Below are 16,228 nucleotides of genomic sequence, written 5' to 3'. Positions count from 1 at the left end.
CCTATAAGCCTTCCTTTCCTCACCTGTGTGCGCACACTTTGAAGAGCGTATTTAAAAGACACACTTGCCAGGAAGACAGAGACCCAATGAAGCTGTTATTAACTAGGATCAACACAGGCAGGCTGCCATATGTGTGTGTTTAGGATGTTATGAGTGTGCAGACAAACCACACAGACAAAGAGCTCAGTCAGAGAGCTAGAAATACTTGGAGAAGACTCGTCACTGATCAGATGCTTTTAAAGAAACATCTGTGGTTGCTCTATAGGACACCTGTGTGAACTTGAGGAGAAATAACTTCATAACTTCACTAAAAATCACATGGATTCCAGTTTAAAGCTATATTGCGATAATTGATCTGAAAATGTATGTTAGTTGTGAGACGCTAGCAGCATTTGAGGGCAGATGATGTTGGTTTGATAATGCAATGTCATCTGGATTTTTCTAAGTGTCCATATTTCATTTTTACATTCATAATGCACATAAATGTGACTTACTACAATGCACCTGGGGTTAGTGCCGTCCTCACAATGGTGACCTCCCATGTATCGCATCCTCTAGCAAACTTACAAAGTCTTACAATTTTTCTGTTAGCAAGCCATATCTTTAAGCCCACCCCATCCATTATTGTATATTTTTGACATTTTAAAGTCTAAATTAATATATGTGTGATTCTCAGAATTTTTTTAAACCCTCCTGATGTATTCAGGTCGATTTTGACCTGGAAGAGGTACATAACATTTTTTTTTTAAAGCCATAGTTTTTAGTACAAAAACATTAAGACTCTCAAAATACTAATGTATTTATTTTTTCTTCAGATTTTTTAACATTATAAAATGTTAGAGATTACCATTTAAATTAAATTGTCGGGATACCTTCAAAACCTGTGCATTATGTGCAAGTGCTTTTACAACAGTCTTTTACAAAGTGCTTTTCAGGGCTGCGTTCTGTGAGAGTTTCGACCTCCACACAGAATAGACAGAGATCTGTTTAGAAAGACGAACTTTCATGGGATGTTCTCTTTACTCTGGGAACACACCATGGCTTCTCTACCAGCTGCCTGTCACATTGCTCCTTCATTATTGTTTGCCTGTGTCCCCGTGACCCTCCAGTCTTCATTTACGCCCTAGTGTTGAGTGCTCAATCACGGCCCCGACCGCAGATCTCCAGTGCTGTCAATGAGCAGTGACATCAGCAGCTATCAGACAATCCACAGCTCACGCAGAGAGCGTTTAGGACATGTTTCATTTCATTTCATAAGAATAAAATACCAAATATAGGCCTACCAATACACCACCATTACCACCACTACTACTAATAATAATAATTATAATTATAATAATAATAATTATTATTATTATTATTATTATTATCATAATTATTATTATTGTTATTTTTATAATTTAAACAAAGCTTTAAATAATAATAATAATACCAATACACTACTACTCTACTAATAATAATAATAGTAATAGTTTATTATTATGATTATTATTATTATTATTATTATTATTATTTTAAACAATGCTTTAAATAATAATAAATTATTATAATAATAATACCAATACACTACCATTACCACTTCTACTACAACTAATAATAATAATAATAATAATAACAATAATTATTTTTATTATTGCAATTATTATAATTTAAACAACTCTTTAAATAATAATAAATTATAATAATAATACCAATACACTACCATTACCACTTCTACTACTACTACTACTTCTAATAATAATAATATAATTATTTATATTTATGTTTATATTATTATTAGCAGCAGCTTTAATCATAAAAAACTATATAAGACCTCCAACAATATACATACAAGAAGTATGGCACAAATATGAGAAGACAAATGTGTTAAAAAGTAAACAAATCTTTAACAAAGTGTGCAACATTAATGTTAATGCAAAAAAAGAGAATGTGTGTCTCTCATTTAGAAGATTAAATGATTGTATTTTTAGGGTTTGCCATTTGATTTTCTCATTGGTGTCAGCATCACTTGCAATTTGTTGTTGATTTTTTTCTTCTCTGGTTTGAAATGACCATGTGTCACACAGATCTGCAGACTCTAACAAAGCGCTGTGAGAGATTGTGAAGCACATCACATGCTCTGAATCTCTCTGAGCCCCGACTTCATTTAGCAAACCTGTCATCTAAACTCACTACCTTTCCCTGAATTTAAGGATCATCTTCCACCTGCTTAAAACTGCCTCACTAATTTAGCTCAAGATCAAGATGTTCAACAATACACATGAAATAATAGAACAGTAAGACTTTAAGTTATTAGACATAATTGTGCACACAAAGACCTGAAAAATGGTCCTTGTATGTTGTCAGATTATTCATGTATAATGTCTAATTTATGATAAATGCTCAAATGTGTTTTGAACAAGCAAATATTTAAAACCTCCCATTAATACTGAACGGTTTCATAGGAAACAACCATTAACACCAATTATCAGTTAGGTTGTTATTGTAATTAAGAAATATTTTTTGTTAGCTGTTAAATTTTAATAATTTACATTTGGTTTGTTTGTTGAAGAACTTCAATGAACTTCATTTTTGTTCACATTCATGCTCTTAAGATGATCAATTGATATTCTGTTAATACTAGCAGTGTGTTATTTTTTGTTCCTTAAAATGTCAGGATCTGTACATAAAGTCCCTTGAACAAACCAAATGTTAATAATACAACGTACAACAAGTATTTAAGAAAAAATACACGGTAAATAAAGACCACTGGCAAATGTCTGACAGAAAAAAAAAGAAATTTAATTTATTATTAAAATGACATAAATAAAACTCACAAAGAGTCCAACAAATACAAATAGATAGATATGTACAAATGATTTCTCTATAGGACGGATTGCAGACATAACTACAGGGTCACTTGTTTTTTCAAATGTTTTCACCATTTCAAACTAAACAGCAAAGTCTGTCTTTCTCTCGTTCTACAGAAAGCACACGTAAGACTGTTACAGTTATATACTGTAATACATTGACAATGGTCGTTAATTTCTATTTATTTACACACATATACATTTTAGTGAGTCAACAGCACGATTCGGTCTTATTAATATTTTAGATAATATTATTAAGAATAAACAAAATAATTGGCCCCATTTTATGCCGGATCTCTAAAATTCCCATGATGGTTTTTGTGAATATAGATACTCTATTAAGTGATTGTCTTTTATCAGCTCTTGATTGTGATACTCGCAAGATGTGAATTTAAAAATGGACCCGTTTTCTGATTGTCGAAACGGCGAGAAGCTCTTCTAGATTCCCTCAGGAAGTAGGCCAGCCTTTGTAGGATGTCCCATACTGCACCATCAGTCAGAGTCTCAGTTGGGAATGATCTGGAACTCAGTAGCTCTGTGCCACAGGAGCCCAGGACGCTGTAAGCCTGGCGATGGAGCTCTCAAACTGGGTATCTCCCACGCCAACCTCGCTCAACCCCGGATCATACATCGAGGAGGGAGAGGAAACAGGCAGAGAAGAGGTCAGCCCAGAGTAGGACACCGAAGAGCCGCGCAGGAACTGAGATGTCAGGCCTCCGGTGATGGACCCCGATGCTGAGCCCGACGGGGTGAGGGTCGTACCCGCAACGGACCACAAGCTTGGGTACTGGCTGTAACGCAGAAGTGCATGGTTAGTTAGTGAATCCATGGGTCAGTCGGTCAGTTATTAATACGAAAAAATAATGTTTAGAAAGTCCCGACCTGGTGTTAGAGGTAGTGTTGGTGGTGTGGGCCAGGGTGCCCATGCCGCTAGAGTTGGGTATCTGCAGGGCTGACCAGCTATCGTGAGAAGCAAGACTTCCTGAAGAGTTGTCCATGTAGTTATCTAACAGCAAAATACAAGTAAAGGAAATAAATGGAAGAGAATCAGTTTTAACTCTAATTTCATTTTTTTTCAACTGCATACCCTCAGAAACCATTGCCTTGATCAATACAGTCAAAGACCATATTACGTGTACTCTGTACTAATATTCACAATGCGTTTATTGTTACATGGAGTTACTGTAGTAACGACTATAAATTATGCATAATTACATGCAATTAACCCTAAAGGTCGTTGCACACAGAGTCCGAAATGCTTGTCCAAAATTTCCGCAGGTTAAAAATATATACGACCCCACTTTGTGTCAATCACGTTTACACACTGCCTCCGAAACTTTCATCCATCATAAAAAAATTCGAAACGGGTTCGATTTTTTGTGTTTTTGCATTCTTAGCGAAGTGACAAATACGAAAATTTCGGACTCAGTGTGCAAGGACCTTAAACTAAACCCTCATCCTAACCATTACCCTATAGTAAGTACATGTAGTTAATTATTATTACTCAGTACTTAAATGTATAATTACACTGTAATACATCAGTGTAAAAATGTATATCTGCATGTAATTACGGAAGTATGAATTTCTGTAATTGCATCTATAATTACACCCTGGACCCTTCCCTTACACCTTAACCCACCCTTAAACCTAACCAAACATGTCCCTAACTTTACCCGTACCCCACCTCAATATCAAAAAAACATGAACACAATAAGTACATTGTACCTAAAATTGAGTTTGTTTTTTGTCAAATTGTTTTTATTTTTTATGTAAGTACTAGGTAGATAAGGACACCTAATATAAAGTGTGACCAGACCATCCCCATACATATTTTTTTCCTTCATTTACAATAATGTATGTGAACACAATCATGCCAATAAAGTACACTAAGCTGAACTGAACTGAATGTATTTGCTCTTACTGCTGGTAGTGCTGCGGTGGGGGTAATGGCTGGGATACGGGGCAGCTCTGTGGTTCCTCAGGCTGGAGTATCTCTCACAGTACGAGCCAGAGGAGTGAACAGGGGCCCCACTGAACTGAGGAGGGCTGCTGCTGGGGCCCATAGGGCCGTTACTGGGCAGGAACCAGCCACCAACTGTTGAAGGGAGACAAACTTTAAATATACTATAAGGCACTGTTTGAGGGGAAGATTTAGTAAAGTTCATTTGAGTGTTGGTTCACTTACGTTGTGAGTATCCAGATTGCTGATTATCAGTGCTGTGGTCTGGGATGTCCTTGTGGTCACTTCTGTTGACATGACAACAAAATTTCAGTTGTAATCAAATATATCAATTATCGAAACGGTGTTACAGAATGGTTTTAAGGAGAAATTACGTCTAGTAGGCCTAATTGTATTTTTTCTTGTACCTTTCTTTGGCATCTAGGAATGCTTTGGCAAACGGGTTGTGCTTGATCTTCAGAGCTGTGATCTGAAAATAATTAAGGATTAAAACTAATGAATATGGAGGGAAATGTTCGATTAATGCAACATAATGAAGGCCGAGGACACATCTCCAGTGTCATTTAACAAACACTCACCTCTTCATTCTGATAAGCTGTGACTGCAATAAACTGGGTCTCAGGAAAAGACTGACTGCTGATCATTTTCTGAATCCCGCCAACTTTCACTATGTGAATCCTGGGTTCGTATTTGTGCAAAGAGTTCAACATAATCTAAAAGAGAAGAAAATGATTGGTTATGAAATGTCGTAAATATTGAATATTCAACATTTTTAACTCCTAACAAAAACGGTATATTTTTACTGTAAACTTTTTTTACTGTACACTTATTTATTTCACCACTGATATATAAAGATTTCCTTTACCTGTCCTCCTCCATTGAGTTTATTGGAGAGTTTGACTTTGCTGAAAGAGACGGGCGCTTTCATCCAGTGCGCGCCGAAGTTGGGTGAGTCTGGATGGATGTAGACGCAGCTCGGACTCTGAGGTTCGGGTTTTCCACCTGGCACCCATTCGCCGTTCACATATTTCCATCGGTTATTGTCGGCCGCCACGAAGTCCAGCAGCACCGAATACATTGCGTTGGGGTCGAGACCGGAGACACTGGCTCTGAGCACGGGAAACATTCGCCTAGAAGACAAGACAAAGATTGGTCAAAAACATTTTAATAGCATTCAAACTGAATGAACTCGACAAGATTAATTATTATCGCGACAAAAGTAGAACGCTAATAAACGACCGAGTCGTAAGACACGCTACTTGAACCTTTTTATAGCATAATTGACTTAAGAAAACTAAAAAAAAAAAAAAAAAACTAAAAACTTAGCGTAAATGTTCGAGATTTTTACGTTAGATTAGGAGTAGGCTACTGATTTAAAAAAAAAAAAAAACTTTGCAAAAATGTTTTATAGGCTAATGGAAGCATTATTTTAACTGTTGTCAAATCTCAACATACCTTCCAGTCTTAGTGACAATCATTTCATTTGTGAGTTCTTTAAATTTGGTCCACAACTCCGCGTCATCAAGGGAAAGTTTAATATCCCGCTCGGACGCGTCGCCTTTCTCGCTGCCCTTCTGAAACTCGCTCTCCACTGCGCTCAGGAGATGATCCAGGCGCTGATCGGGACTTGAGGAAGACATATTTCCGATAAAATAAACCTTGAGTTAAGTCCGAAATCACCAAATCCCGTTGGGTTACGATGCTTTGACAGCACGTCTTAAACTGCCCTTTTAACGCGCCCGGGGCCTTTTTAAAGGCCCGATACTGAGCCCCTGCTGTCGCGGGGCGTGACCCGGAGCGCGAGACCAGGCCCATTGCGCCCTAATAGCGCCCGATAATTTGTCGCCACAAAACGGAAAGTATTATTGACATACATAGTGCCACATTACAAAGTGTTAAAGTGCTTGAAAGTCTACAGTCACTGAAAACGTTTAAGAAATAAGCCATTGTATAAATAATAATAATAATGAAATAAAAAGAAATACATGACATTATTAAAAAACTTAGCATAACTTATTCTATTATATTGGACTACATAATACATTCATTTAATGTTTTTGAATAATACAGTCTGCAACTTTTTTAGCTTTTTATTTAGACTGCACACTTTTACTTGTTCTGCGTTTTTATTTTTGACTATTAATATTATGAAATAGCCTATTTTAAATGCATTTCTTGTTTTTATGTAGGCCTATATATGTAGCCTATTATTATTATTATAATTATTTTAATTGAAACATTGACCAAAATGCTCATATTATAAGAACATCGGATTAGGCTATATCGTGGAATGATAGGCTATAGCCTAAATCTTTTCCTTTTCGCGAACTCGCCTTTGAAACAAAAGAAGGAAGAGAGACGGTGTCTGCTCCCTCGGTGCCTTTGAACTCAGCTGTATATTTGCGAATAATGCTAATCTTTTGTTGTCCCAGATACACATGTGAGAAAGCTCGTGTTTACTGGGACGGGCCATTAGGATGCGGCCATTGACGCGTCCTGCGCCAGTGCTCGACTGAAGTGTGGATGGCCCAAAGGTGATATGTGTGAATTCCCTTAATCCAGCATGACTCCAGCCAGATAAGTGTCCTACGGCAATATCTGGGATATTTATGTGCTGCTTTTCGACCTGAATTTTAAATATGCAGCTGGAACTTTTTTATTCTTTGTTTAAAATAATAAACAAACATTAAAAAATATATTTTTCATCTTACGAGTATTTAAATATTTACTTTAAAATGTAAATGTAGCTGTAACAATATTGTTTTTGTTTTTAAAATTGGATAGGCCTATTGTTTACTTCGTGGCAGTTTTAATTTAAATTAGCCTATTGAATATCAGTCAACAAGTGTAGTGCGTTTATATTAGGGTACTTGACATGAGAAGTGCAATGACAGCAGTACCTTGCATTGTGACATGTTACACTTTATCCAAACCTATTTTAAACAATTTAAACAGTCCTATTCTTTTGTAATTGAGAGTTATGTTTATATATAAATCCTTGATTCACCATATTTCAGTGAAAACTTTGGCAGTTACTTTTTTAAACACCATCAAGCTTCACCTGTTTATATTGTCTCATTTTCTCAGCTTATTATACTATTTTACATGATCTAAGATAGTAAGCATTGAGTTCAAAAGAGCTCTGTAAATCAGTGTCTTTCTGACGCACTTGGAGTTGATGATAGAGGATGTTGATGAAGTCCGCACTTCTCAGGGACCATAAATGTGAAGGGCCCTCACACCTTTCCACTGCTTAGATTCAGCTGATTTACAGAGCAACAAACAGCCTGTCATCAGTCACATCAAGCTCACTCTCCTGAGCTTCTGTTTCTTTCTCTTTTACACACACACACACACACACACACACACACACACACACACACACACACACACACACACACACACACACACACACACACACACACACACACACACACACACACACACACACACACACACACACACACACACACACACACAGAATAAACCCGGTTAACATGTTATCACATGAAAGTACATGAAAGTACACTGTTTTTAAATTAAAAGATAAACATTATTTGCTGTGTCTGGAATTTTGTTTTTAATTTTCTTTGTTTTTTCCATACATACAGATTGTGTGCATGTGGATGGAGGTTTTGTGCGAGTGATGAAGGGGTTAAGAGATGCTGCCTCTCTCTGGCATAAGGACACTCTCACCTCGGTGAGAAATATTACAGAGGACTGGTGCTCCACAAAAGGACAGTTATAAGAGAAGATGCATATTTTCCACTCTTCTCCTCTCCGGCCTAAATCAGTAAACAGGGGAATCGGATGAGTCAGTCTTTTGAAAATAAAGGAGACAAGATACACACAGACACAAGTTTCTATGGGGGCTTTCCATAGACATAATGATTTTTATACTGTACAAACTGTATATTCTATCCCCTTAGATTAACTCTACCCCAAAACCTATAACTATCACAGAAAACTCTGCATTTTACATTTTCAAAAAAAAACATCAATCTGTGTGATTTATAAGCTGTTTTCCTCACGGGGACTTCGTGTCCCCAAAAGGAAAATTATTTCGGATATTGCTATTGTTACGGGGCCATTTTGTCATTGTACACACATACATACTAATACACACATACATAATTTTGTCCAAATAAAAATACAAATTCAGCTGTTTTCTTAATCTGTGTAGACCGTGAAGCTCCAAAATGTAGCTAATAATTTTTTATTGTGTTGATAAACAATTTTTATTTTTTTGATTCTTTGATTAATAGATAGTTCAAAAGAACAGCATTTATTTAAAATGCAAATCTTTTATAACTTTATAAATGTCCCTCTTGATCAATTTAATGCATCTTTGCTGAATAAAAGTATTACTTTCTTTAAAACAAAAGAATTCTTACTGACCCCAAACTTTTGTAGTAGGTTTTATTACGCTAATGTACAGTATATTCAAACAAATTTATACTTACATAACATAATACAATATACAAATATTTCATTTTTTTGTCACTGTTTTTGCCACTGTTTAAAATACATCTATCCATTGTGTCATAATACACAAACATGTGTTATGTGATCTCTTGAGACAGTCAAGCTCCAACATTTTAATGATATTTTTTAATGATGTATTATGTTAATCATCATCACTTAATCATATGTTAGCTTCACTGATGTGTTAATCATTTCAGTTCTGTTATGATTGCTGCTCTCAACATTTTCGGCAGCAACTTTTTGGATTTTTCTTGAGCAATTTTCTTCTCGTGCCAGTAATCACATCAACCATGTCAAATTCAATTTCAGTTTTTAAGTATAAGAGCATCTGACACGAGTGCATGCAAGATGCAAGCATCAATAAAATCGAAATTTTTAAACAAAATCTGGTCTGTTTATTTACTTTCCAGTTATAGGTGGATTTGGGTTCAGCACAGCTGTCATTGTATGTGAAGTGGCTTTATAACAGAAGATAGACTGAAGGACAGTGTGTGTGTGTGTGTGTGTGTGTGTGTGTGTGTGTGTGTGTGTGTGTGTGTGTGTGTGTGTGTGTGTGTGTGTGTGTGTGTGTGTGTGTGTGTGTGTGTGTGTGTGTGTGTGTGTGATTGTGTGTGTGTGTGTGTGTGTGTGTGTGTGTGTGTGTGTGTGTGTGTGTGTGTGTGTGTGTGTGTGTGTGTGTGTGTGTGTGTGTGTGTGTGTGTGTGTGTGTGTGTGTGTGGAGAGAGTTTACAGTACTGCCGTCCGCACAGACACACTCCCCCCGCACTCAGCCAGATGTGGATTGAGTCTCGAGATGCGTCTGTCACTGCTGCGTTTCCACTTCAAGTTCAGGAAATCTAAACTTTCCTCTCCTAATCACCCTGCCCTTTGAAAAGGATAAAAAAGACTGGAGGGACAGTAATTGTTCCCCCTCTCTCGCCCCCACCTCCCCGCAATAGACATCAGACCTTTTGGATGCTAATGAGAGAGGGAGAGAAGATGGTATTGCTTCAGAAGCTTCTGATGAACTTTATCCTTTAGAGACACAGTGAGGTGAGAGCTGAAGAAACAAACTGCCAGCAGAGAAAATCAGAGAGGAGAGAGAGAGCTGCTCTAATCAGGAGTATGAAATTACATGTTTGTTTTTTGGTTTTTGTTCTTGTTGGTTACTTTTCAGTTTGACAGTTTAACACTGAAAATGCTTCCTTCCAAATTACCAAAAACTCTGGATGACGATGATTTCAGATGTGCACTAATGCCCAATTTTAACAGTACTCATATATAATTTAGGTATAAATTATAATAGAAATTAATATTTACATACTACTGTTCAGAAGTATGGGGTCAATATGATTTTAAAAATATTTTTGATATGCTCAGAATAGTTATATATTTGATCACAATTACAGTAAAAACAGTAATATTATTTATTTATTTTATTTCGAACAACAAAAAGATACAAATTAAATTAAATATAAAAAATAATTATTATTAAAATTATATATATTTTAAGATGTAATTTCTTCCTGTGATGTCAAAGCTGAATTTTCAGTGTCATTATTCCAGTCTTCAGTGTCACATGATCCTTCAGAAATCATTCTAATATGCTGATTTGATGCTCAAGAAACATTTCTTATTATTATCATCAATGTTTACAACAGTTTTGCTGCTTAATATCTTGTGTGGGAACCATGATACACTCTTTTTTCAGGATTCTTTGATGAATAGAAAGTTCAAAAGAACAGCATTTATTTGGAAACGTTATAAAAATGCACCAATATATAATGCACCCTTGTTGAATAAAACTATCAAATTATTTAAAAAATATTATTACAGACCCCAGAAATTGTATGCTTTGCTTTAGTCTATATTAAATTTTTTACACTATATACATACAATTTCATACATACATAAAATAATGCAGCATGCTTTACTTTTTCGGTAGCACTTTAAAACAAGGTCTAATTTATTAACACATAAACTAACAATGAGCAGCACATTTTAATAAAAATGCAGCTGATTATTGTTTGTTCATGTTAGTTCAAAGTGCATTAACTAATGTTAACAAATACAATTTTTGTTTTTAGATACTAGGAAATGCTAGAATTAACATGAACTGAGATTAATAAATATGTTGTTCATTCTTAGTTCAAGTTAACTAATGTAGTTAACTAATGAAACCTTACTGTTAAGTGTTAGCACAATTTTATTATTTGTCACTGTTTTTTCTATGGTGTATTTCAAAAGCAAAACATCTGATCCAGACCTCCAACAGGGAAGTATGCTTGTTTATCTTTGACAAGCTCTTTCGCACTATGATAATAATAATACTATGTGATCAAATTATTCAATTTTTACTATGACATGAACAAGTTACTTATAAAATACGATTTATGTAATGAAGACACGTCCTGAGTAGCCGAGTTAGATGCGTTCATGGGTCAACATATTTTGTTGATCCAATAACAACATTCCTGTCCGAAAAATAATCCCTAAACCTATCATTACCCATAAGTTATCCCTAAAATCAGAGGGAAATTATGGGTGAATAACACTCATGTAGAACCACCAAACCCAGGTTGTGCGCCTAAACTTACAATTGTTTACAAATTACTAAACTGTAAACTTGTCATAAACTTCAAATCTGAGTGTTTGATTGGAATGTTGTTACCGGATCAACACAGATGTCGATCCAGGAACATGTTGCGTTGTTTGGTGAAAGCAGGTTCTGCGTGATGAAGCATCACAATGCTGAATGGTTAGGGAACCGTTTTTTTATGTCTAATATTAAAAATAAAGCAAGTTGGCATGGATACATGGCTCTCCATCTCACTTCAGTGTGAGCACACAGGTCAGGCAGAGAGGGTGACAACACACTGATTTACAGCACACTCCAAGGTCAGGTTGCCTAGCAACAAACACAAAGTGATAACAACTCATTAGATCTTTTTACTCCTTTGAAAGGTTTTGCATTCAGATGGTTTTTGTTTTTGCTTCGTATACATCTTTTAGCACAATGTAATAAATATTGAAAACAACAGCGTATAGAATCTGTCAGGCGCTTCAGATATAGAATATTTTCCCATCATGGGATCATTTTATGGATTTAGTTTGAATTAATTCATTTTGTTTTAATTCACTTTTTTATTTTGAATTAAATAGCTTGTTCATCTTGAAATTATTATGCAATCATGTAAATTTCTCATTTTATAGAACCTTTTTGGCATAAAGGGTTACATATAGACTGTAACAAAAAAGTTGCTGCTTTAAATTTGTAAATACAATCAACTTGGATGTTTTAATTATATCAACTTAAATTACATTAAACTGGCTTAAACAATATTTTAATCTTGTATAACTTATAAAAAAAAAGGTTGACAATTGACAAACTTATTTTGATGAGTTAAAACAATGTAAAAACATATGTTGTCATATATTGATCATATACCTTTTTACAGTGTAGAAGACCATTGAGCCTTCTCTTTTTTAAAGAGATCAGAAAGTGTGCAGAACTGACTCAGGAATCCTGTTGGAACTTGGAACTGCCATATCTGTGCCTGTGATGGCAATGTTTCTATAATTAAAATCACATCAGTTCACATGATTCCAATACATTTTGATTTGTATCAAAAACTTCTAAGGGGAAACAACATATTATGTCCCAAGTGTTGCCTATATACTTATAGCCTTTAGGCCTATATTAGGCCTGTGGTTTTTTTTTTAAAATAATTGACAGCATACTCATGTGTTAAAAAGGTCTCTCACGAAGTGATTTGATTATGTTTAAACTAGATGAGTGTGTGTGTAACATCACATGAGTGCAGAGAGGTTTCCTTTAGCAGATTTGTCATGTTTTGTGGTGTCTCGCTGAGGTCAACACTCACCAGTGTGTGGAAAAAAGCATAATTAAAACATTCACTGCATTCACAAGCAGACTCACACACATATTCACAAGATAGGGCACAAACTGATTATTTAAAGGAAACATGTTGGTCACTGTTAAAGTTTTACTTCCTCTTTCCATGGTTGTTCCTTTATCAGATCGGTTTTGAATGTAAGCAATTTGAATTACAGTGATGTTTTAATTGAATGCAAGTGGAAACACAGTGTATGCAGAAACATATAATATGTATGCATGCAGAGTGATGGTGTAGGTGTAAACCTGAGGCTTCATTTCCTTTTAGCCCCCGGGGATGATGTCATCATAATGGCTACACTTGCAGCTAGGCTAAAAAACAGCCTCTGACTTCATCAAAACCCAGTAGACAGATATTGAAGCTTTTGCTCACATTTTCACTATCTGTCTGTAACTTTATAATAAAATATAATATATTTTATATATACACACACACACACACACACATATATATATATATATATATATGCACACACACACACACACACACACACACACACACACACACACACACACACACACACACACACACACACACACACACACACACACACACACACACACAAACACACACACACACACACACACACACACACACACAGGGGCCAGTTGCATAAACAACCATTATTTTAAGACAGCTCCTTAAGATCTAGTATGACCCACCAGTTATTCAAGGGGCAGTCAGTTTTAATTTTCAGTATCAAATTAGACCAATCAACATTTTTATGACTCAAAAAACTTATTAACAGTCTTAAATAAATGTGTAAGGCTAGTCTAAGAAATTTATGCAACCGGCCCTATAGGTCAAATTTTACTCCCAAAAAAAAAATGTACTGCCTTTATTTTGGTGAATAAATATGACCTGCATTATTAAAATGTTTTGTGTATCCATTGTTTACTAGTTCTATGCTTAAATCATGTTAGTTTTTACAGTTTTTCTCAATTGTTTACACACAAATTCTGGTACTTGAGACACAATAACCACAACATGTAACTCATTCACCAACCCCCTCAACCAATTCTGCTAAACTACAAGCACAATTCCTGCTTTACACTCAAATTGTAGTACTAAAACACACTTTTTTCAAAAAACTACACACAATTCTCTGCTTTTCGCACAATTTTCATGCAGAAAATATCTTGTTTTCACAAGGAACACACTGCCATTCAAATATGCACACTGACTCCTCACATGGGCAAACACCCTTCACACTATTTTACAATTAGCAATCAGAGCTTTAGCATAAAAGGGCAATAGGTGAGCTCTTCAATGGAGCAATGGACGCCAACATTGGAAACAGAGGCAGAGCCAGAGGTGTGAGAGTAAGAGGAGGAGGACGGGGAGGACGAGGACGTGGACGAGGAAGGCCAAGGACCGTAATCTCTGATGAGATCCGAGCCACTTTGGTTGATCATGTGGTCAACCATGGTCTAACAATGAGGGAGGCTGGGCAAAGAGTACAGCCAAATCTGAGCAGGTACACTGTAGCATCCATCATCCGGACTTTCCAAAATGAGAATAGGTAAGAAATCTACTCCCACTAGAAAATTGCAGTACTGCATATCAATACAGTACTCAATGAGTACAGTAGTACAGTATTGCATGTGGACTGTTCTGTAGGACTGTAAAAATACTGTAAAGTATGTTTCAAGTATTTAGGAAATGTATACCTACTTTGTATATACAGTATTTTACTATTTGTTTGGCAGAACTGAAAGATTACCAACACAAGGTGGTCGGGAACGTGTTCTGTCTCCTGAACAGGAAACTGAAGTCATAAACATGGTCCTAGAAAACAACGCCATAACATTACAGCAAATACAAAGAAAAATAATAGAAAACAATGACATATTTCAAAATATTGATAGGGTAAGCTTATCAACACTGGGCCGTGTCTTGCGCAGAAATCATCTCAGGATGAAGCAGGTCTACAGGGTGCCATTTGAACGCAATTCAGAAAGAGTCAAAGAATTGCGATATAACTATGTGCAAGTGAGTCCCACAATTGATGCATACTCTCAACATTGTATACAGTAAATTATACATATTTCAATATTGTAATCATAATGATTGTGCTTCACAATAGTGACCACTCCATGTCTATTTCTGATGTTGTCATGTGTGTTTCAGAGAGTCCTTGAGCTAGAGGTGGCTGTAGTGGAGCACCAGTTCATCTTCATTGATGAGGTTGGGTTCAACCTCACAAAGAGACGAAAGAGGAAGGAATATCATCGGCCAGCGTGCCATTGTTAAAGTCCCTGGCCAGCGCGGAGGGAACATCACAATGTGTGCAGCAATTACCCACCACGGCGTCATCCATCACCACTCTACCCTTGGCCCCTACAACACCGCCCATTTGATCACATTCCTGGACACCCTACACAACACACTCATTCCACCAGATCAGGTAGATGGCCCAGAGCAGCTCAGGTACGTCGTCATTTGGGACAACGTAAGTTTCCACAGGGCTGCTCTGGTTCGTAACTGGTTCACTGCCCACCCACGCTTCTTAATTGTTTATCTCCCTCCATATTCTCCATTCATCAATCCTATTGAGGAATTTTTTTCTGCCTGGAGATGGAAAGTGTATGACCGTAATCCACAAATGCGTATACCTCTTCTCCAAGCTATGGAGGACGGATGTGGAGATATAGCAGCTGATGCTTTTTATGTCTGCAATCTCCATGCTAGGCGATATTTCCCCCGCTGCTTGGCCAGGGAAAACATTGCTTGTGATGTGGATGAGGTGCTGTGGCCAGACGAAACAGAAGAGAGGATGCAGCATAGTTTTTTGTTACGGTAGCTTTTTTTTTTTTTTTTACTGTAACTGTGTACAGTAAATTATTCTGTTGTTTTGTATGTAGTGTATGTGCAACTTTGTGTTGGTTGGGAATGGGATGTACAGTACACTCTGTACATTGTTTTTGTGGGGAAAATAAAATATATTTGTTACCGTGTATTTGTGTGTTCTGAGTATAAAAACAATATTCTCAAATATTTTATAACACACTTATGTATGTACTGTCTGTAGTAAGTGT

The 16,228-nt window shown here is 36.2% G+C and overlaps 1 protein-coding gene across 1 annotated transcript; it reads right to left on the bottom strand.

The window, feature by feature from the left end:
* Positions 1 to 3,145: 3,145 nt before the first annotated feature.
* tbxta (T-box transcription factor Ta) lies at positions 3,146 to 6,449 on the bottom strand. Its single transcript, XM_077200153.1, has 8 exons — positions 6,265 to 6,449; positions 5,675 to 5,939; positions 5,388 to 5,522; positions 5,217 to 5,278; positions 5,035 to 5,096; positions 4,771 to 4,944; positions 3,732 to 3,855; positions 3,146 to 3,640 (listed from the first exon to the last, which is right to left on the bottom strand). Exons 1-8 carry the CDS (start codon positions 6,447 to 6,449, stop codon positions 3,376 to 3,378), a joined length of 1,272 nt encoding a protein of 423 aa, XP_077056268.1. The 3' UTR covers positions 3,146 to 3,375.
* Positions 6,450 to 16,228: the final 9,779 nt, after the last annotated feature.

The sequence above is a fragment of the Siphateles boraxobius genome, unplaced genomic scaffold, assembly GCF_051911475.1.
Source record: "Siphateles boraxobius isolate OS27281-9 unplaced genomic scaffold, OSU_SipBor_1 43, whole genome shotgun sequence".
Lineage (NCBI taxonomy): Eukaryota > Metazoa > Chordata > Actinopteri > Cypriniformes > Leuciscidae > Siphateles > Siphateles boraxobius.
This window is presented reverse-complemented; position numbering and strand designations above follow the sequence as displayed.